Below are 22,191 nucleotides of genomic sequence, written 5' to 3'. Positions count from 1 at the left end.
TTTGCATAGCGCATAAGCCTATGATCTTATTACCTGAGTAATTAAGAAGCCCATCTGCATCGCTGCCTCCTGAGACTCAATGGTTTGGTTGAACTAAGTGGTTCGGTTGGTAAAGTGTGGGGCAGTCTGTGGGCTTCACTTTAAAACTGGTTTCTCTTTTTCTGTTCCGTAGCTTGGACAGAAAGGGCTCAGAGGTCTGAGAAGGGGGGGAAATCCTAAAATATTCCCCTCAGCCCAAACTAAGTTTAGTGGGCAAAAGGGCTTTGAACAGGTGTGACATGCCATGCACACCTTCTGCCAAAGACACCAATTTTTTTTCCCTAATGTGGGACATTAAACATTAATCCCTGCCTGTTGTCATCTAGTGATTATAGTTTTAATTATACCTTTTAACCCTGTTGCCAAATCTGTTGCCATCAGAATACAACAAAGATGCTAGTTTGTTCAGCAGTGCCATTCCTTGGAAAAAGAGCATGCTGTTGCCTGGGGACAGCCAACTGACCTGGACTTTACAAAGTCCTTCCCCATGTGGGAAGGCCACCCTCCCCTCCTTACTCCCACTCTATTAGGGATTTCTAGACCCAAGGGTAGGTAGGACGATGGCCATGTCCAGCTTGAAGCAGCTAGAGGAGCACAAGACCTTCGCCCATTGTCCTCTATAAGATTATAAAGGGTCTTAAGTCTGAGAAGAGGGAATTGTTACAGAGTAAAGTCCTCCCAAATTTCCCAGAGCCTGCAGTTGGAAGGTGGGGGAAGAGGACAGCCTTCAATATGCCTTTGTATAGCTATGGCTGGTAGCTAGTATCTTAGTTATACAAATGGCTTTGGTTCTTCCAAGACCCCAAGGAGATGAGAGGAATTTTGACTATAAAATGGTGATGAAAGAGAGGTCAACAGCCCCTGGTGGATCATTTGATCCTCACATCTATATTGATGCCACTGGGGCCGCTAAAGGAGTTCCAGATGAGTTTAAGGCTAGGAATCAAATAGCAGCAGGGATTGAGTCAGTCCTCTTCAGGTGGTCAACAGTTCGTAAGAGTGTTGATTGGGTAAACTATATTTATTATAATCAGCAGAGATTTATTAATTATCGTCGTCGTCGTCGGCAGCCGTCCGTCTCAAGAGACGATGGTGTAGCTTCTTAAGAGTCTATCCGCACCGCCGAGAATGGCTGTGCAGTCCGACTTGGGAGTGACATGGTATCTGTCTCCTCCCGTGTTGAATCGACATCATGCGATGACGCTGAAGCTACAGAGCCTGGGCAGGGTAATATGGAGGGTCTGCTGTTGCCCATGCAGCAGACCCCCCCTCTCTTCGCAGCTGAAGGGTCCAAGGGAAAGACGGAGTTGATACAGCTTGGGTTCAGGTGCGCCGCAGGAGTTGCCGGTGTTGACTACAACGTCAAACCGCCTTAGGGACTCCGGCTCCGGATTTTCTGTCGGGGTTTACTCCCTTAGCCTTTCCCCTGAAGAGGTATGCCGCAAGGCAGCGGAGGTTTTTTGGAGTCAGAGTTTTCCTTCTCTGATGTACCCTGACTGGAAGATCGAACCAGCGACACTTAGCTCGCAGGCCGACGCTCAATCCACTGAGCTAAACCAGCCAGGGTATTAATTATACCATGGATGTTATAGAAGAAATAGCTCAACAGTTAGATGCCACCAGTTGAATGACCTGGGAGAATAGGATGGCAGTGAATATGATGCTAGCAGAAAAAGGAGGTGTACGTGTAATGCTCGGAGGTCAGTGTTGCACTTTTATCCCCAATAATACAGCTCCTGATGGGACTATCACTAAGGCTCTACAGGGACTGACCACCCTAGCAAATGAACTAGCAGAAAACTCAGGCATCAACAATCCTATAACAGGATGGTTAGAAAACTGGTTTGGCAACTGGAAAGGAATGATCACATCAGCTCTCGTCTCCCCTCCCTCACTGTAGTAGCAAGCGTCCTTACTGCTTTAGGCTGCTGTATTATTCCCTGCATCAGAGGTTTAGTTCAGAAATTAACTGAGACTGCACTAACTAAATAGATGCCAGTAATTTACCAACAGAATAATCTCCTTCGGGAGGCTGAAGAAAATCCTTGCTATGAGGCAGAGAATCGAGAAATCCTCATGAGTTTTTATGGGAGAAATTAGAGGTCTGAGTAGTCAATTCTTCAAAAGAGACAGGGGAAATTGTTAGCTATAAAGAAGCCAGTGACTCTCAAGCCAGTAGGAGATAATTAACAGATGCATCATGGAAAAGGGTCGAGGAAATGACATTCCGCAGCTCCTCACACATATCTCTGGGATCAAAAGGAGAAAGACTGTCATCACCAAATACAGAGAAATGGGGAGATGTAGCCAGATAACTTTGCAAATAAATTGGAGATAGACCTATAACTAGATTACCCTTAGTTAATCACACCCTGAGTTAAGTAGTTAATCGCATTAGATTGTGAACCTGGATTAACCAGTAATGGAGAAGGGGAGAAGGGGAGGGGAGGGGGAGCTAATCGTGTTAGTATAAAACCAGTTCTCTTTGCCTACTTTGAGCGTGCATGCCCCTGGCTGGCTGTGCGCCCGACTCTGCAGACTCATGAATAAACTGCTTTGCTTTGCTGTTCTAGTCCTGTGTCCCGGTGTTTTATTGTGAGCATTTCTCACACTGGAAAGGAAATTCCTTTGGCAGGGAGAAAAGCCCCTGAGAGTTAGGGAGTTGCTGTCCTTTGCTGATTTACTGAGAACTCTACCTATAAATGTTCTTGGAAAGAGGTGGGTTGGAAAGAAGCACAAAAAAACCACTGGACTTTCCCAGGGAATTCTAGATGTCCTGTCCCACAAGACATGAGATTTGGAAAGTACTGGCCCCTGGGCTGGGGGGATGGGTCCCTGAGTCATCAGCATGGCGGAGGGAGACCCTGCAGAGCTTGGGGAGTAGGGTGGCAAGAGCAGAGAGCAGTGACTGAGGTGAGGAAGCTGCTTTGGTCAAAATCCTTCTTGTCTGAGGTCACGGTAGGTTGTGGAATAAATGAGGAGTCAGCATGCTGCCTCAGGGACTCAGTCACAGGAGTGTTAACATCAAGGGGTTAGTTAAGATAACAGGATAGAGGAGCATTACACTGAGTCGGACCAAACAGGGAGGGTGGGGCCAGCCTCCTGGTGCCTGTCCAGAGGGGAGAGATGACACAGGCATCCTAGAGGGGGACACTCTGCTCCATGTAAATGAATTTCTCTGTAACTTTCCCATAAACCTTGTGACTGATGGGGGACTCAATTGTTGGAAAATTTTAGTTTTAGGTAACAGCTAACAAGCTTAGTAATCAATGTATGTAAAAGCTTAGTAATTAATGTATGTAAAAAGCTATTGTTTCAGGAACTGGCGGTACGACCCGCCTTGATTCCAGGAAACCATAAACAGTTCCACCTCTGTGTCTCAGGAGGACAGCATATGAGCAATCAAGACGGTATCTGAGCCACTGTACTCCAGGGTGACTGCCACCCAGGACACAAAGACCACCGCCCAAGATACAGATGAGAAAATGCTGCAGCTTTTATCTGATTAACCTTTTCCTGGAATTCTAAACCTCCTACCTATACTTTTCTTCTCCTTATAAAAAGTGTCCATTTATAATGGAATGGAAGACAGTCTATTAGGGTACAAACCCACTGTCTTCTCAGATCGCCGACCATCTGAATAAAGCACCCATAAAGATTCCAATCCCTGTCTTTGCTTATTGGGTCTGGTAGATGACAGGCAGCACAGACACCAGCTTTTCCGGTTTCATCACCAAGTTTGTGAACCCACAAATCCAAAGTCCCCATGCCACTAAACACAAAGGCAGCCATGCAGTACCGTGGGGCTGGCGCTGTCCTCGGTGTGGGCCTTTCTGTCCACAGGCTGTGGCTGGGCTCCTGTCACCTCCTGCATGGCCTCGCACACGAACAGCCTGGGTTCACTCTGATCCCAGAAGTGGTTCACGGGAAAAAGGTGTGCCAGTTTCTCATCCACAAAGGCATGGTTCCTGAAAGAGAGACCCTTCTGGAACACTGAAAGTTCCTGTTCTTAGCCTCTGGAAACACCTTCAGGCCAGTCTCCAATCAGTGGCACCAGGCCTCTTGCTTGCCCAAATTGGGAGTGTCTTTGCACAGCACATTATGATGCAGCCTATTTGATTATATTCTTTCACATTTAAAGAAATTGGTTGAAACAGTCCCAGTGAAGTCTAGTTGGAAAGACAGAGAAAGACAGGCTTTGGCTCTCAAAGTCTGGCACAAGGTCCCTGATGCTGGCACCCAAGTCCAGGACCAGTGGGTGGGCCTCAGGGTGGAGAGCACCCCCTGCTGGGCAGTTTCTGGACCTGGGTTCTAGTTCCAGCTGTGATCTGTGTGATGTGGTGCATTTACCCCGGTCCCTCCCATCTTTAAACCTCCCTGCTTTATGGGCCCAGAACATAGTGAAGACCCGCAAGGAGAAAAAATGGGTTGAGGCTGGTGCATCTCTCCACACCATGCCCCTTCCCCCTCTTGGAAAGTGAATAAAACTTTGCTCTTTGCCTTTTCTTCTCTGTGAATTCTTTCACAGCCCGCATCGCTGACCACCCTAACATTTTGGTGGCCCATACGGCAGCATTCTCCATTTTTCCCTCTCCTGAGACCTGTGACCAGGGGAGCAGAGGGCAGCGGAAGCTCGACCCAGGCTTACGCCCTAACCCTGTCTCTGTGAGGTTTGGAGAGAGGATTCTAATCCTTTTCCTTCTCTCTGGACTTGGCCGACAGCCTCCTCCTCACCCCACTACACGGCCAGTGATTGGACTGGAAATTCCTGGAAAGCAAGAACAGAACATGACTAATTGCTTCCCACAGCTGCAGGCAGTAGATAACATTGGAGCAAGCTGTAGCTTATGCAAAACCACCCAAAACCTCCTGTGTCGCAAGGCCTCTAACAGCCCAGGGGCCACAACAGCACCCCCCCACCCTTTTATAATCCAATTATAGGCCAATAAAAACTTAAAGCCCCTAAAAAAATATGGGCTGGGTGGCAAAGAATGGATCAGATCTCAGAAGAAGGCAGGCAACTGATATAAGACAGTGAGCGTCCCTGACTGACACCTGGAGGAATGTGACAAGTCAAGAAGAGACTCCACGTGCCTCTGTGGCCATGCAGGAGCTTGGGCAACTGACTCTATAGGAAACCAGCAGCCCTCACAGGTGTCACTGCTCCAGGACTGAGCAGAAAGCCGGGCAGGTAGACAAGCATGGTGCTTTAGATGGAAGTATTTATGAGGACCCAAGGCGTGCCAAGGGCCACCTCGGGACAGCCTGGTGAGGCCTGTGGGTGGACACAAGGATGTGGCTCAGAGGTTCCTGCAGCAACCAGGAGGAAAGCACAGATGGCAGGCAGAGTGTGGAGGGGAAAACGTGACTTAGAGACATTCAAAATAAGAACACTGGGGATTAAAGTTAAGGTTAGTTCTGAGGTTTCAGACAAAGTGACCCAGAAAACTGGTGCTTTGGGCAAGAAAGAGGTCTCTGGGGAGTGAGGTTGAGTTGGGGGTTTATTTTTTGAGGTGATGGCAAGAAACTCCAGGGACATTTGGAAATGGAGAAGTGGAGCCAAACTTAGTGAGAAGGAAGATGAGGGTGTGCAGGTGGGGCCACCAGCAGATGCAAGTTTAAGCCACCGGTGAAAGAAGGTTCAGGAAAGGGACTCTGAGGAGGAGAAAGGTGGAAGTTGTGTGGGGCAGGCTGGATGGGTGTGTAGCTGTTTGTGGGGGGACACGCTGTGACAGGAGCAAAAGGAACAGGGCAGCCAGAGAAAAGCACTGGCTCGGCCATTTCCAACAGCCTGCGCTCCTCTGTACCATCAGCCTGCAGACTTTTCACCTCTGCAATCACTTTTGCTGCTTGTACACTGATCTGAGCATCCACCACACTGCTGCTCTAACAAGGGCCAGAGTCAGCTCCCACACCCCCCTTAACAATTCAGTTTAATGTAAATATACATTACATCAGCAGTTTTCAAACTTTTTCATCTCATGGCACACGTAAACTAATTAATAAAATTCTGCAGCACACTAAAAAAAATATTCTATTTTTGCCAGTCTGACAGAAAAATAGGTATAATTTTGATTCATTCACACTGGATGGCTATTGTATTGGCTGTTGTCATATTTTTATTTGACGATCAAAGGGAAAATAGGTCAGTGCCCCTGACTAAACAGTCAGGTATTGTGTTTTAAAAATTCTTGCGATGCCCTGACCAGTGTGGCTCAGTTAGTTGGAGCATTGTCCTGTAAACCAAAAGGTCTCGGGTTTGATTCCTGGTCCAGGCACATGCCTATAGGTTGTGGATGGGTTTGGTCCCTCGTTGGGGCGTGTATGACAGGCAACTGATCTCTGTTTTTTTTCTCACATCGATGTTTCTCTCCCTCCCTCCCTCTCTCTAAGATCAATGAGCATGTCCTTGGTGAGGATAAAAAATAAAAATAAAAATTATCACAGCACACTGGTTGAAAATTGCTGCATTATATGAACTCCCTGGAGAAAGACAATTAGTTTTTCTAGAAACACATTCTCTACAAGACACACGGAACCCCTACCACCAGAGACACTGATGGGTGTAAGGTTCACTGCATTCCTCTCTATCATGTGATTTGGGGCCATTTCTGTAGACATATCAGTCATAGCCCTTTCACAAGCTGATTCCAGAACCTTAGAACCTAGAAAACAGAGATTAAAGATCTAAATCTATCCCAACTGCCCAAGTGTGTTTCTGCTTCACTTTCTGTCTTCACCAGAAATAATTGCTGGGGTCTTCTCAAATTTGAGGTATAATTTCGCAAAACCTGCCTAGAAGTTGACAAGAGTATAATTTTCAACAAAATCCTCCCAAACCACAATCTTACTTCTTAGTTTCCTGCCCATTAAAGGACAATGTCTGTCTCTGATCAATCTGTCCTGTCTTGAAGTCGAAGGTAGTCACTGTGTCCATTTCCACGTCATAGAAACAGATTTTGGAATCGGGGCTGTTGTCAGCCTAGGGGAAGAGAAAACCAGAAGCTCATGGTGACTACATATCTGAGAAAACCACAACCTGGTGCCAATGACGCACAGGCCACTGTGGCCAGTGTACTTCTAGCATTCAGAATTAGAAAGTCAATTTACCTAAATCCCCACCAAATGGTTGTTGAATTGCTACTTCATAATTTCAGAGAATTGAAAATAAATCCCCAAATATTGTAAAGGTCAACTACAGCTGTCTAGCTGTTCTTGATATTGACTTGAGTGCAATGTCATTTTAGCTGAGGTGGATTCACCAAGGGAACAAGAAGGAATCTGGACTCTGATAAATGATTCTGACGCAGCTGCCTTAGGGGTGATTTGGGTGTCTGAGAAAGTGTTCTGCACCTATGTTCAAGGAACAAGGCTGCCTTCCCTCTGGGAATCTTCTCCCAAGCATTCTGGGCTCTGAATTTTCCTTCCTGCCTGCTCCTGGCCTGTGCTCATGCACCCCAAGTCCCTGAAGACATTTTCTTTTATTTGGGTGATCCCATGCTGTCTCTTGTTTGTTCTTCTCAAGTCCAGGCCATTCTGCCATAACAAGCAGGACATGAGCAGGATCTCAGTCAAAGCATAGCCAACTGCATCCTTTGACAAAGAACTTATCTCAACCTCTTCACTCATCAAACAGGAAATGTTAGGTGCCAGATGCCACAGCTACTACTGTGATCACTATCATCTCATTCATCATCTCTTCTTTCTTCTTGATCCTCACACAAAAAGTACATGCACACACACACAAGAAACTGAGAAAAGGGAACCAGGTTGGTTGCTAGGGGCAACAAATGCCAAGAATTTAGGTAGACTGTTAAAAGTTTTATTCTGTTACAGTTCACATCTTGGTTCAACCATTACCTCGTCTGGGGACCTCCTGACCTCCCTGGAGAGCAACTCCTTCATTACTCTAACTGGCTCTCACCAGGGTTGTAAAAATGTACTTGTTTGCCTCATTCTTTGATCAATGTCTGTTCAACCACAGTGGAGGGGCCAAGTCCTCTTGTTTAACTGATCAATTTGTATCTACAGTGCCCAGCAAAATGCCTGACCCATGGAAGGCAATCCATGATCAACTCTTGAATGAATGAACAAGAGCACGAGCAAATGAATGAAAAGACAGCAAACACTAGTAGGTGTGAGGCACCAGCCACTTAGAACAAGATGAACACGCCTTCTGTCACCTTGCCTTCAGACCCTCCATGTGACTGCGTATTCCCTGATGTCACTCCGTCTCTAAGCAAGAGGCTCAAAGGTGCCCTCAGCAGTCCTGTGACTGCCCCCTTTGGCCAAGAGAGTTTAGTTGGGCAATGATAAGAGACAGAAAAGAGAGGTGAGGGGCTCAGTAAAGAAAAAAACCCACTGTTTCTAATGAAATAAGAAATGAAGAAAAGCAGGAAAAAATGGAATCTGTGTAGCTGGGGAGGACAAGGATGGCACCAGGTAGGAGAGGACAGAGGAGGGAGGACTCCCTGGGCAGGTGACAGAAGAGGAAAAGGAATGGGAACTGGGATACAAAGAACTGGGAGTGGACAGGAGGGGCACAGAAAAGAAAGGCCAAGCGTCCTGTGAGACAGAGTAGGAGGGACAGAAGGAGGCCCTGTGGGACACGCACCTTGCTGAGGAGGATGCTGATCTTGTTGCCATTGGCGTTACATCTGAGGGACACAATGCCCCCCACGCCGGGGACCAGCTCAGCCAGGTTCTTGCAGTTGCAGTGCACCTTTGCCTCTCTGCAGAGAGGCGGGGAAAGGATCTCAGTGAAAACTGAAGGATCACTGTGCATGCCAGGTCCAGAGGAAGGAACTGCTTCTCTGAGTGACCTGAAACCTTTGTTCACAGAACTCTTGAGTTCGGCCCAATGGTCCAATACCACGTGAGCTTTTGAAGTTCTCATGATCTTATCAGCAATTATAAACATGTAATTTCATCCCCCTCCTCTTTCTACACAAAGTAGCTTATTAAAAACCCTGCCCCCCTGCATTTCCCCTTGGGGTTTATGATCTTTCCTTTAAGAAGGGGCTTGCTATATACCACGTCGGAACACGGTGGTCTGGTTGGCGCGAGCCGTGGGAGGGAGTGCGGCTTCTACCGCGGCTGTGCAAGCTCCACGCAGGTGGCTCATCTCTTCCCAAAAGGCTCCTCCCTCCAGCGCAGTTCCTTCAGATCATCTGTGCTGCCTACATTTTCCCTTCTTTCATTGTCAAAACATGGAGGTGGCTGGACCGCCACCCAGACTTTTGACATATACAGATGAGCCACATGCAAATTAACCTAGGTCCCAGCTTCCCCCATAAGAAATGAAAATGGCCTTTGCTTGTTCTCACAAGAAATGTTAATGGACCTAGCATGACATGGTGACTGGAGAAAGGTGGGGAGATGTAAATAACATGTTGACTGTGCTGATGCATCAACTCACCCTAACCGAAATCTAAGTCTGCAAAGATGTGGAGTCAAAGCATAGAGCTGCACATGGAGAAGGCGATTTCTAAGGATCCTTCTGGGTGAGGAAAAACATCCATTCCTCCTTTTTAACCCTTTTTCTCCTCTTTTCCCTTCTTTCTTTCTCTCTTCTATTTTCTCTTTTTTCTCTCCTCCCCTTGCTCCTACAGGCCCTCAAGGTGGGTTGGGAGTTTCTCCTGTATTTCTAACCCCCTTTTCCTAGGCTGTTTTCTGGGTAATTTCACAGAGCAAAGGCAGCCTGATGCCACTTTGTTACAATTTCAGTTTTCCATGCATGGATGAACTAAAATTCCTTAACTCCTCCTGTTAAGCTGGTTCTAGTTTATTACCAATACAAACAATCCTGGGTTTGCTCGTGATTTTTAAAAAATTTATTCTCTTTTCTCAGTTTCTTCCTAACACCATTTCTGTCCTAAATCCCATTAGGATCCACATGACATTTGGTCATCATGCCTCCTTAGGCTCCTCTGGGCTGGAACTGTATCTTAAGACTCCTGTCTTTAATGCTTATGCTGTTTTGAAGAGGACTGGTCAGCTGTTCTACAGTGTCCCACCCCCGCTGAGAAGTGTCTGATGTTCTTCTCTTTAGACTTGTTAAGACCCCCGAAGGTACAGTGCCGTTGTCATCATATCACATCAGGGGTGTGTGCCATCACATGATTAATCTCTGTGATGTTGACCCAGGTCTCTCTGTCTGGGGTCATGTCTGTAAAGTTACTCCTTTTCCCCCTCTCGCACTGTCCCCTTTGGAAGGACATCGCTATGTGCAGCCCACTCTTACAAAGTGGGGAGTTATGCTCTCTTCCATGAGGGAGGAGAATCTACATAACTTATTTGCAATTCTTCTGTATAGGAGAGTTGTCTCTTTTCTTCTTATTAATGTATTTGATCACTTATTTATATTGGTATGAACTCACAGATATTTATTTTCTACCTTGGGTTCTAATACCGTGCTGTTTTATTTTGTTGCACAAATTGTTCCAGCTTTGGCCATTGGGAGCTCTTTCAGTTGGCTCCTATATCCCTTGACACACCCATCATTGCATTTTGTTTTTAGCACTTTTTTACTTTCTGGCACTTAAGATACCCCAAGCTCATCTTGTATATTTACTGCCTCAGTCCTAGAATCAGCTGTTTCTCCAAGGACCCTGGTTCCTTTTTTCGAAGATGCTGTTAGAAACCCTGCTCTGGGCACTGGTGAGTCTGTTGCTCATGGGGTGTCCTTGCCTCTAGGCCCTCAGCTGACGGGATGAGCAAACATGTGTGAACTGACTGTGTACAGACACATATGCATAGAGATATCTTCATAGGTAGCCACCTGTAACTTCAGACTTGTGGCTCCATTCTAATCACCACAGGGATCCCTCTTGCCTCCTCCCATGCTTGTCCAGAACGTCCCACGCCCATAGGGAGGACCCGGCTCCCAACAGCCTCCCTCCATTCAGTTCACTGTTCACTCCAGTGTGGCTGTCAGCAGTATTGGACAGTAAGTCCCGTGGCACTTAACTCTGTCACCCAGAGCATCATGCTGTGTGCTCTCCCTGAGCTTTTAGTCTTGCGCTCCCACTCACTCCCCAAGTGACATAGGTGGGCCCCTTTTCTCCGCACCCCATCCAGTGAGCTTGTTTCACACATTTGTAATACACCTTCTATATCCCATCCTGGAACCCCCCAATCTAAAAGATTTTTTTAAAATTTGCACACACTAAGGCTCATTTTTTGCTGTAAAGTTCTATCGGTTTTGACAAACAGACACTGCATCTATCACATTGAGGTTTCACCACCCTGAGAAATGCCCCGTGCATCAGCTGTTCGAATCCCCTCTTCCTCCCCTTCCCTATCATGCAAAAATTGAGAACTTAAGCCAAGACATAGGTGTTTTAAAAAAAAGTTAAGTGGCATGTTAATGTTGAAATGAGAACATAAAGAGTTTTCTAGCTTCTATCCATTTTATAATTTTATAATTAAAAAAAAATGTAATACTTTCATTTGGACAAAAACTGTACCTTCGGGAAAGATCAAAGCTTTTAAAGTGAGCCAAGTCTGTCCCTACAACCAGGAAATTTCCACAGATGTCAAGGAAGCATGGGTTCCCCTCCGTCTCAGAGAATTGCAAGAGTTGTTTCACAGTCCCCTGAGGAAAAGGAAAGGACAAGGAATTCAGAAAAGCAGCCTGTGTAGCATTTCACTGTTGTGACTAAATGTTATTTACAGAGAATCTTGTATGCTCCATTCAGGTACTCAGACAATGTTTAGTGATGGCTCTGTGTGTCCAGTACTCTGTGGGATTCTAACATAACATAAGGAAGACAGTGTCCTGCCCTCAGGGAACCTCTCCTGCTTAGAGTCCCAAGGGGGAAACAGACAGCAACTAGGTCAACAAGCAAATACACATGCAAACTCAACCTGAGAAAGTGCTAGAGAGGTAACAGGATGGTAAAAGAAAAAAGTGCCAAGGGCAGTGAGACAGTCAATTCCATGTTTGGATCGAGCCAGGAGGCCTTCTCTACACAAGTCATAAGTGAAAACCTCTGATGATACCTACTATGTTGCTAGTGTCACATAAGTGGTCACCCTTGGGTGGGGAGGTCAGTGACTAGATGAGATAATGGTTACATCACCATGGGTATGTTCCATTTGTGTCTTATGCACATGTCCAGTTTCCTGTATGTATCATACTTCAATAAAATATTTGCAAAGTTAAGTCTTGTCTGGAGGCAATACTTAAACTGAGATTAGGGAGCAGGAGCCAGCTATCTGGAGAACTGTGGGCCATCGTTCCAGGAACAGGGGATGGCATGTACTGGGTATGGAGGGGTGGGCTCGGAACCTCGAGGCCCTTGCAGTGAAAAGGAAGAAGCCATGAGAGGGGCACTCACCAAGGGTGGGCAAGCGAGCAGAGGCCATGCAGCGTGGCAACAGTGTAGGCAAAGAATCAGCTTTTATTCAAAGTGAAGCTGGAAGACTCTAGAGGATTTTGAGCCATGAAGAGATTTCATAATTATATTTTTAAAAGTGTTTAAATGCTATTTAATTTCAAATGTCAGTCTTAACAGTACTTTGAAATGAGTGGCCAGTCAGGCCTGGGCAATGTGTCTTGTATACAACTGACCCTACTCCTCTGAGTTAAAAGAGGTTCCTGGCTCAATTCAATGAATGATCACTGAATGCCTGCAGCCTGCCCAGCACCAGGTTGGGAGCAGAGCACTCCAACCATGAATGGTATGTCCCTGGGAGCACTTGAGGGGGGGCAGCGAGTCAGGTGTGCAGAGCCAGGCAGCAGTGGAAGCACAGTTCCAGTGCATGAGAGTGAGGAGGGAAGCTGGATGACAGGGAAGGTTCTAACAGAACGTAGTGCGCTCGTAGTACTAAACAGAGAGAGGGACTCAGAGAAGGTGAGGAGGCAGGAACTTGTGTAACCTGTCTAGAAAATTCAGGGTTGAGAGATGAATGCCTAGGGGGTGCAGGGAAGGAGAAATTCCAAACTAAAAAAATCTGATCTTTATTTTGATGCATCTCAGCAGGAACTTAACAAATGCTTTTGGAACAGGCAAACAGCTGCTTGAACACAGGATCAACAAAAGAGTCACAGGTGACTGCTGACTGAGCCGAGAATGACCCCGTTAATGACAGGCTGGGTCTCAGCCTCCTTTGCTCAACCTTTTCCTCTGCTGGCTCTTTATACTATGTCCCCAGGGTACAAACTTGAACTCATCTTGCTTCTATGTTGGTTCAACTATCACTTTTATGTCAATGTATTCCAAATTCCCAAATTGACTACTTTAGAGCGCTCACCCAGCCCCTGACCTCCAGAACCCATGTTTCCAGCTAGCTCTGGGACATCTCTGAAGGGTGTCCAAAGTGCCTCAGACTTGTACCTTGTCCCCTAAAACCTGCACTGCTTCTGGAGTTTCCATCTTAAGACATCACAATGAACCCAGACTCCCAAACTAGAAAACTCAGAACAGCCTCAAATCTTCCCCCTCTGTTACCACCTACCATCCAACTGCTCACCAACTAATTCATTTCTCCCTCCACTCTGGCCTCATCTCCCAGGCCCCTAGACCTCTCACCTGTGGCATCTCCTACCTGACTTCACTGTTTGCCAGCTCCCCTAGTCTTTCCCACCACACTGACCCAGAAGCTATCTTCTAGGAGAAAACAAATGCAAGAAAAAGCAAACCAAAATGCACCCTGTCCCTCCAGACTTTGTAACCCCCGCTATCTTTAGACTGGCCCATCAGCCCTCCTGCCACGTTCCCCACTTCCCTGCTGTCCCCTCGGCTTTAGCCTACACCAGTGTCTGCCAGACACCATCCCTTTCTCTCCTCAGCTCCAGCCTCTGCATAAATGAGCCCACGCTAGGGTGCCTGTCTCTACTCATCATCCTCGGCCACTCACTGCACAGAACGGTATAAAGCTCCAGGAGAACAAGTGCAGCTCTATGTGCCAGTTTGGAAGGAGGTCCCATTAGAAAACTGAAAGGTGCAGGTCATGGACACAAATGAGCAACAACAGCCATAGTTTGTTATGTCTACCTCATCACCAGCAAGGAGAAAGGTCTGGAGAGACACACTCCAGGCTTTCAAAATGAGGGAGAGTTACTAACCTTTTCCTTACACATGCTGGTATTACTAGTTACAATGGACACATACTCCTTTTAGTTACAAAATTAATAACAAAGACTCAACTCCAGGCCATTTGTTGTAAGGCACCCTCCAAGCCCAGCGGGCAAGGCTCCTCAATTGCCTCCTGTTCCCCAGCAGGCCATTGGCCTGTTCCCCGTATGCTAATAGTTCTTTCCCAGCATGCTTTCTACCCTCCGGTGCCCCACAGGTCATCTCTCTGCTGACATAGCTGTCCCGTCATCTGTTCTTAAGAACATGACCCCTCCCTGTCTAAGCTTTATGTCCACCGCAGATGCTCCCTACACAATTGCTAGTGAAAGGAAGGCAAGCTCTCTTTGCATGGGATGCCCCTCTGGGCTCTGGCTTCCTTCCCTCCAGCCTCTGCTTCCTCTCTGGCCTTAAATAGGCAGAGAGTCTGATGGGGACCGGCAGCTCCCTCAATCTGCACTCTCCCCCAGGGGCTATGGGCTGCTTCCCCCACATCATCAGGCCTCTGCTGAAATGATTTTGCTGTGGTACTTCCCATCCCTCTCTTGCATTAAGTATGCTACTTTACTGTCTGACTTCCCCCTAGAATGGAGAACTCCATGGAAGCTCCTTTAGGAAGTGCTGAATGAAGGAGTGGATGAGCAGCATTAAAGGTAAAAGAACATGGATAGAGACGCCCCAGAAACCAAATGCCGGGTTCCAGGAAAGAACTCAGAGGTGGATGAAGCAGTCACACTGAGTACTAAAACCAGCATCATGATAGGTATTCTAGACCTTGATGCAAAACATTGCTAATTTTATTGGGTTGAATGGTAGCCACCGAAAGATACATTGATTTGGAATTTGTGAATGTGATCTTATTTGGAAAAAGGGTCTTTACATCTATAAGTTAAGGATCTCAAGAGAAGGCCATTCTGGATTAGGGTGGGCCCTAAATCCAAGGACAAGTGTCCTTATAGGACACAGATGAGAAACACAGGCACAGGGAGAAGGACACGAGAAGGTGGAGGCAGAGATTGCAGTGATGTATCTACATGCCAACGAATACCAAGGATTGCCAGCAAGCACCAGAAACTGGAAGAAGTACAGAATGGATTCTCCCTCAGAGCCTCAAAAGGAGCCATCCCAGCCCACACCCAGATTTTTGGACTTCTGGTTTCCTGATCGGTGAGAAAATAAATTTGTTGTTTTAAGGCACTCAGTGCGTATGTGATGCAGACAGGTAAGGGTTTCTTTATACCACCAAGAGAGAACAGAGTAGAGTATTAGAAGTCTGGTGTCTTGAAGGCATGTATTACTCTGATCCTGACCTCCCCCTCAGACACATGAAGGGAAAGGCCTGTCCAAAGATATTATGTCCTGAACTAATGGCTCCTTAGGCCCCCCTCCCCTCAACCAAGGTGCACAGCAAACATTTCCTCCCATTTCACAACCCCATGTACTCAAGGTCTAGCAATCAAGTCCTTTTCATTGCAAAGGTCCTTGCCCCGCCTACTGATTTAAGTTATAGACGCAGCAGCTACCCCAGGATCCATTTTCACAACCAAGCTCCTTCCTGGTGGGGGGAATCTGATCTGGGTGGGTAAAGCCAATAGATAGGCTCCTGCCTGATTTATAGATAGTGTTTTAAACTTTGCCTTAATTGTCTTTGTCATCGGAGCCCACTTGCTCTAGAGCAACAATTTACCTGCCAGGTTCGAACTTGAACTCGATTTGACTCCACTGTATAAACGCTTTCCTCGTGCATTGCTAACACTGGAGACTCACACAGGAAGGTACCTAAAATGATAAACATGACAGCAGCAGCTAAACATTTCATACTTCCTCAGAGTTTAAGGAACATTCTCATGCATGTTTCCTAATTCACTTTTGACCTCATAACAGCTTTGTGTCTTTTGCATGTTGCAGATGAGGAAAGCGACGCTCTGAGTGGCAAGGAACTGCCCAAAGCCATAGCTGGCAGTGACAGCTTCTGCAGGCTCCAGGCCTGCTGTGGGAACTCAATGCTGGGCCCTGCACCACTTAGTGGTATGTCTTTTCTTCCACCTGGCAGCACAGCACCTAGGATGGCAGGACTGTTTAAGCAAGCCTCTGCTTATCTTATGTGGGACTTTGGAGGCCACAAACTCTAGTCTGTCTCTAGACAGGTTCTTATCTAGTTAGGGAGATGATTACATATACAAGACAGAGAATATTTCAGCATCTGCTGTGCTATTTGTCCTACTGGGTAGATAAGAAGTTCATTCTTGCTCCTAGGGGGTCTACACTAAAAGAGAGGAAAAGGCATGAATTACCAGCACAATACAAGGCAGAGCAAAAGTGTTAGAAGAGAATTTCAGGCAACAAAGCATTAAGAGAAAAAGAAAAACAGGGAATGATATGAGGGAGAGAGGTGATAACCAGCAGCAGAAACATCCCCAGAGAGGCGTGAGGTATTCAAAACACATGGAGGGGTCATCCTTGGAAAGTGTAATAGCAAGTCCTCCTGTGAGGTGAGAGGGCCGAGGTCAGGGTGGGTGAAGTTAAGAACTGAGCTAGCTGAGGAGCACATCTTGATGGTCATTGTGCAGGCTGGAAGCTATCCCCCAAAGGTATCATGTCCTAATCCCTAGAACCTGTATTAGTTTATATGGCCAAAGATATTAAGGTCTTGAGATGGGGAGGTTATCCTGGATTATCCGGGTGGGCCCTAAATGCAATCACAAGTGTAACTAGTAAGAGGGAGGTAGATTTCAGACAGGAAAAATGTGACAATGGAGACCAAGGCTAGAATGATGTGAGCCTAAGCCAAGGATTGCCAAAAGTCACCAAAAGCCAGAAGCAAGAAATAGATTCTTCCCTAGAGCTCTGGAGGGAGTGCGATCCTGTTGATGCCTTAATTTTGGCCTAGTGGAAATGATTCTGGACTTCTAACCTCTATGACTGCGAGAGAATAAATTTCTGCTTAAGCTACTCAGTTTGTGCAGCCTCAGGAAACTCATACAGGCATGTGCTGAAGAGTGGAGGATAAAGGCAGCCCAGGAGACCACAGAGTTAGAGAGATTAATGGGACATAGAAAGGCATTTGGGAGTGATGAAGCATTTCTGATGATCTATCCTGATATTTTCAGACAGAGGATGGCCTTGCTCAAGATGCCATGGGGCTCACTGCTCTGTGGTCTGGAATCAGTTCAAAAGTCGGGAGTGTAGCAACCTCCTCGTGAAGCCTTATTTCTGAGCTGTTTTATTGTCCTGGAGCCCTGAAGGGCTTTCTGGCCCCAGATCCAGCTGCACTTCTCCACCAGCTTGATGGGCTTCAAGAGGGTGTGGCCCAGGAGGCCTGAGGTCCTGGCAGCTCAGGGCCAGAGCTGCAGCACTGACTCTGGAAACATAGGCATAGGCATGAGAACAGATACGAGGGTCCCCCATGGCCCTAAGCTAGCCCCCTGCCCACACCACAGTACCAGCACACCCTTCCATTAGATGGTGAGAACATAAATCAGGGTGCTATGAGTCCCTTCTGCTGCAGGTTGGGGGCAGGAAATTCACACCTGCATTTCGTAACGTGGCTCCAGAAGGCTCAAAAATCACCACCTGTTTTCCATTCCAGACAGCAACAGCATCCTAAAAGAATTATGGAAATTAAAAAGGAACCTGCAATCTGGACCCCTTACCATTCTGAATGACCCTACAACTGTCCTGGTCTTTTGCCTACATTAAAGACCCTCAACTGACCCCATAGGTCACCCTTGCAGTTACCTTGGTAACGAACACTCCGCTGATGTGCATGTCTGTGCGCAGGCTGTGGTTCACCCCCGTGGACAGGAAGGACACACTGAGTAAGCTTGGGGAAATCTGTACCACGGCCACATGTTGGTGGAAGTGTGACAACATGGCCTGCTCACTAAGGATCACCACAGAGCTGAGGTTGTTCACTGCCAGAAGGTTCTTCCTGGAGCCCCACTTCATTTCCATGTTGGAAAGAACCAAAAGTGTTGGGAAGAACAAAGGAGAGATACAGGCAGAAAAACATTATACATATGAGGATTCATGAACAATTTCGAAGTACTATTTCTTCTTTTGTTAAAATATTATTTTAAGCCCTGACCAGTGTAGCTCAGTTGATTGGGTGTTGTCCTGCAAATTGAAAGGTCACCAGTTCAATTCCTGGTCAGGGCACATGGCTGGGCTGTGGGCCCAGTTCTCAGTTGGAATGTGTAAGAGAAGCAGCCAATAGATGTTTTTCTCCCTCTCTTTCTCTATCCCTTCTCCTCTAAGAATATAAATACAATCTTTTAAAAATTATTTTAAAAATATTATAAAATATATATTTTAATTTTAAATAATATACATAAAATATATTAAAAATATATATGATATATATATATACTTTGTAAAAAAATTTTAAAAATTTAAAAATACTGACACTCAGAATTGTAATGCAGTGGGTAGATACCTATATGGCTCTTCCAACTTGTGCCTGTTCTGACTGATTGAACATCTTTTACATTTAGGGATATTTTTAAAAATTCATAGCAAAATTAACATACAGTATTAAATTATTCAGCTTTCCTCTGGTGATACGAAATGGCATATTCATAATCTCATACTAAAATTCCAAATTTATACAAATCTGTTTCTGGACTTCCTACTCCATTCCATTGATATATTTTTCCACCCCTGAGTAACTACTGTTTTAATCGCTATAGTTTTAAGATATGTTCTGGTATAGTACACAGAAATGTTCTGATTGATTATAAATATTTTTCTTGACCATATGCTCTCCCAGATGAGTTAAGAATTACTGTGTTGAATTCCCCCAGAAAAAAAAAAATCATTGTTTTTACTGCATGTACATGTAATTGGTAGATTTATTTGGGAAGAAAGGACACCTTTAGGACTTCTGGTGAAGATGGTGGCATAGGCAGACATGGCTCACATCTTTGCACAACCTCATCAAAATTACAACTAAAATATAGAATAACCATCACTCAGAACCATCATAAATCAAGTTGAATGGAAGTCTGACAACTACAGAATTAAAGAAACCACAACTATCCAGACTGGTAGGAGGGGCAGACACACAGAACAGGCTGGTCCCACACTCATCCCTCCCGATAAAAATTCTGGAAGGATATCTTGGGAGCCAGGAGTTCCAGCCCCACACCAGGCCTCCGAGTGCCAGGAAGATAAGTCCCATAACTCCTGGCTGCAAAAACCAGCAGGGATTGAGTTGGTAGAAGAAACTGCTGGAATCACAAGCAGTTCCCCTAAAGAACAACACACATGGACTCACCTACACAGACTCACTCCCTCTGAGCTCTAGCACTAGGGTAGCAGCTTAAAAGGTACCAATGGTATACAGGGAGAAACTGAAGTGTCTCGCATCAAGGTGAGCAGAGGTCATTGTCCCTTTTCTAAACCCTCCCACCACAAAGCCAGGAAGCTGGTGCCATATCTGAGACTCCATCAACCTGGCTAACACTGTGTGCCCCACTCTGGAGATCCCCAGAGACTCTGTCTCACCCAACTTATGGGCCGACCCAAGCTGCTTTTTCATATGAATGGCTGGTCTTGGTTCACGCTGCACAATTTCCTAAATCTTCTCAAACAAGCAATAGCTGGACTCAGTGAGCCCCAAGCCTGGCATTAGCAGCAGTCAGCCTAGACTCACAGCTTGGCTTTGCCTGGGAATCTCCCAGCCCAGAACAAGTAACAGCTATCTCAGATTGCTTTATAGCTCAGGCCAGGTGGCCTAAGCAAAACATAGGTGGGGACTGACCTTGGCCTGCACCACCCAGGAAATCCCAGGGCCAGTGCACCCAGCGGACAGCTACAGACCTCATCAGAGCACCACCATGCTGCCTCTGCACAGCTGATCCTCCATGGAGGGTGGACGTTGGTAGTAAGTGGTCACAGCTAATCCTCGCAGCTGACTGGCCTGGGTAAATCCCTCCCACTGACCTGCCAACAGCAATCAAGGCTCAACTATAAGAGGAGGGTGTACTCAACCCACACAAAGGGCACACTGCAAGTACCCAGCTTGGGTGTTAGGGGAGGCTGTGACACTGGACCCTACAGGACACCAGCTACATTAGGTCACACTACCAAGACACGGAGTCAAAGCAGCTCTACCTAATACACAGAAACAAACACAGGGAGGCTGCAAAACTGAGAAGACAAAGAAACATGGTCCAAATGAAAGAACAGAGGAAAAATCCAGAAAAAAAAGCTAAACGAAATGGAGATAAGCAATCTATCAGATGCAGAGTTCAAAACACTGGTTATAAGAATGCTCAAGAAACTTAGTGAGGACCTAAGCAGCATAAAAAAGATCCAGTCTGAAATGAAGGATACTCTAGTTGAAATAAAGAACAATTTACCGGGTATCAACAGTACAGTGGATGAAGCTGAGAACCAGATCAATGATTTGGAACATAAGGAAGCAAAAAACAACCAATCAGAACAAGAAGAAGAAAAAAGAATCTAGGTGGGGACTGACTGTGGGAGAAGGGGTGGGCTGGGTGGGGACGAGCAATGGGGGAAATAGTGGGACAACGGTAATAGAAAAACAATAAATAAGTCAAAAATTAAAAAAAGAAAAAAGAAAAAAGAATCCAAGAAAAATGAGGAAAGTATAAGCAGCCTCTGGAACAACGTCAAGCTTTCCTACATTTGCATCATAGGGGTGCCAGAAGGGGAACAGAAAGAGCAATAAATTGGATATCTATTTGAAAAAATAATGAAAGAAAACGTCTCTAATTTGGTGAAGGAAATAGATATGCAAATCTAGGATGCACAGAATCCCAAACAAAACAGATGGCGGCAAAGAAGCTCATTCCAAAACACATCATAATTAAAATGCCAAAGGTTAAAAATAAAGAGAGAATCTTAAAAGCAGCAAGAGAAGAACAGTTAAGTTACCTACAGGGGAATTCCATTAAACTGTCAGTTGATTTCTCAAAAGAAACTCTGCAGTCTAGAAGTGATTGGCAAGACATATTCAAAGTCATGAGAAGCAGAGACCTACAGCCAAGATTGCTCTAGCCAGCAAAGATATTTAGAATTGAAGGGGAAAGAAAGAGCTTCCCAGACGAGAAAAAGCTAAAGGAGTTCACCATCACCAAACCATTATTACATGAAATGTTAAAGGGACTTATTTAAGAAAAAGAAGATGATCAAAACTATGAACAATAAAATGGCAAAGACACATATCTATCAACAATTGAATCTAAAAAACAAACTAAGCAAACAAGAAAAGACAGAATCATGAATACGAACAGCACTTTGATCATTGCTAGATGGGAGGGGGGTATGGGGGAATGGGTGAAGAGATGAGAGGATTAAGAAGTACAAATAGGCAGTTACAGAAGAGCCATGGGGATGTAAAATACATTATAGGAAATGGAGTAGCCAAAGAACTTACACGAATGACCCACAGACATGAACAACAGTGGGAAATTGCCTGAGGGAGTGGGGGGGGTCTGGGTGGGGAGGGGAAAAAGGGGAAAATCAGGTCAATTTTAATAGCATAATCAATAACATAGAATTTTTAAAAAAAGAAAGAAATGACACCTTAACAAGATTGAGGCTTCTCTTTCAGGAACATTATATACCTAATGTTTACTCAGTTTTCTCTTATGTCCTTTAGGAAAGTTAGCATGGCTCATACTATTATTTTAAATGGCATTTCTTTCATTACCAGTGAGGGTACACATGTTTTTCATGTATTCTACTAACTACTCTTAGGTAAATTATCTCTATCATTTCCATTAAAGTTCTCAATATTTTTCCTTTTCTTGCTTGATTTTAAGAGTATGTTTATTAAAGCTAGGAACAGTGAAACAAAGGAAGGGCTTGGGATAGAAGAAGCAACAGGAGAGCCTGGGTGGGGCTCTTCTCTGGCTCCCTAGAAAAGTTATAGAAAAGAACTGAGCCATACTGGGCTGTGTTGACTCACTGGGAAGTAAAAGTCAAGCAACAGAAGCGAGACACGGTGGGCTGCTGTTGGCTCATTGAAAAGGCAGAGGAAAGGGGGCCTTGGAGGTAGGTTCAGGGGCTTATCCTGGGATGAGCTTCCACTGCCCACTGCTCC

At 45.7% G+C, this 22,191-nt stretch overlaps 1 protein-coding gene across 1 annotated transcript in view; it reads right to left on the bottom strand.

Annotated features, from left to right (window-relative positions):
• IFT140 (intraflagellar transport 140) overlaps window positions 1-22,191 on the bottom strand; it is a 106,108-nt gene that overhangs the window by 55,993 nt on the left and 27,924 nt on the right. Inside the window, exons 10-16 of the mRNA XM_090277311.1 lie at window positions 17,856-18,059; window positions 17,648-17,720; window positions 15,805-15,896; window positions 11,508-11,635; window positions 8,654-8,771; window positions 6,891-7,021; window positions 3,839-4,007 (exon numbers count right to left, since the gene is read on the bottom strand). Of these exons, the coding sequence (XP_090133437.1) occupies window positions 3,839-4,007; window positions 6,891-7,021; window positions 8,654-8,771; window positions 11,508-11,635; window positions 15,805-15,896; window positions 17,648-17,720; window positions 17,856-18,059 (915 nt within the window). The remainder of the gene's footprint in view (window positions 1-3,838; window positions 4,008-6,890; window positions 7,022-8,653; window positions 8,772-11,507; window positions 11,636-15,804; window positions 15,897-17,647; window positions 17,721-17,855; window positions 18,060-22,191) is intronic.

Source organism: Furipterus horrens, unplaced genomic scaffold (assembly GCF_987537825.1).
Source record: "Furipterus horrens unplaced genomic scaffold, mFurHor1.1.pri manual_scaffold_5, whole genome shotgun sequence".
NCBI classification, from domain to species: domain Eukaryota; kingdom Metazoa; phylum Chordata; class Mammalia; order Chiroptera; family Furipteridae; genus Furipterus; species Furipterus horrens.
This window is presented reverse-complemented; position numbering and strand designations above follow the sequence as displayed.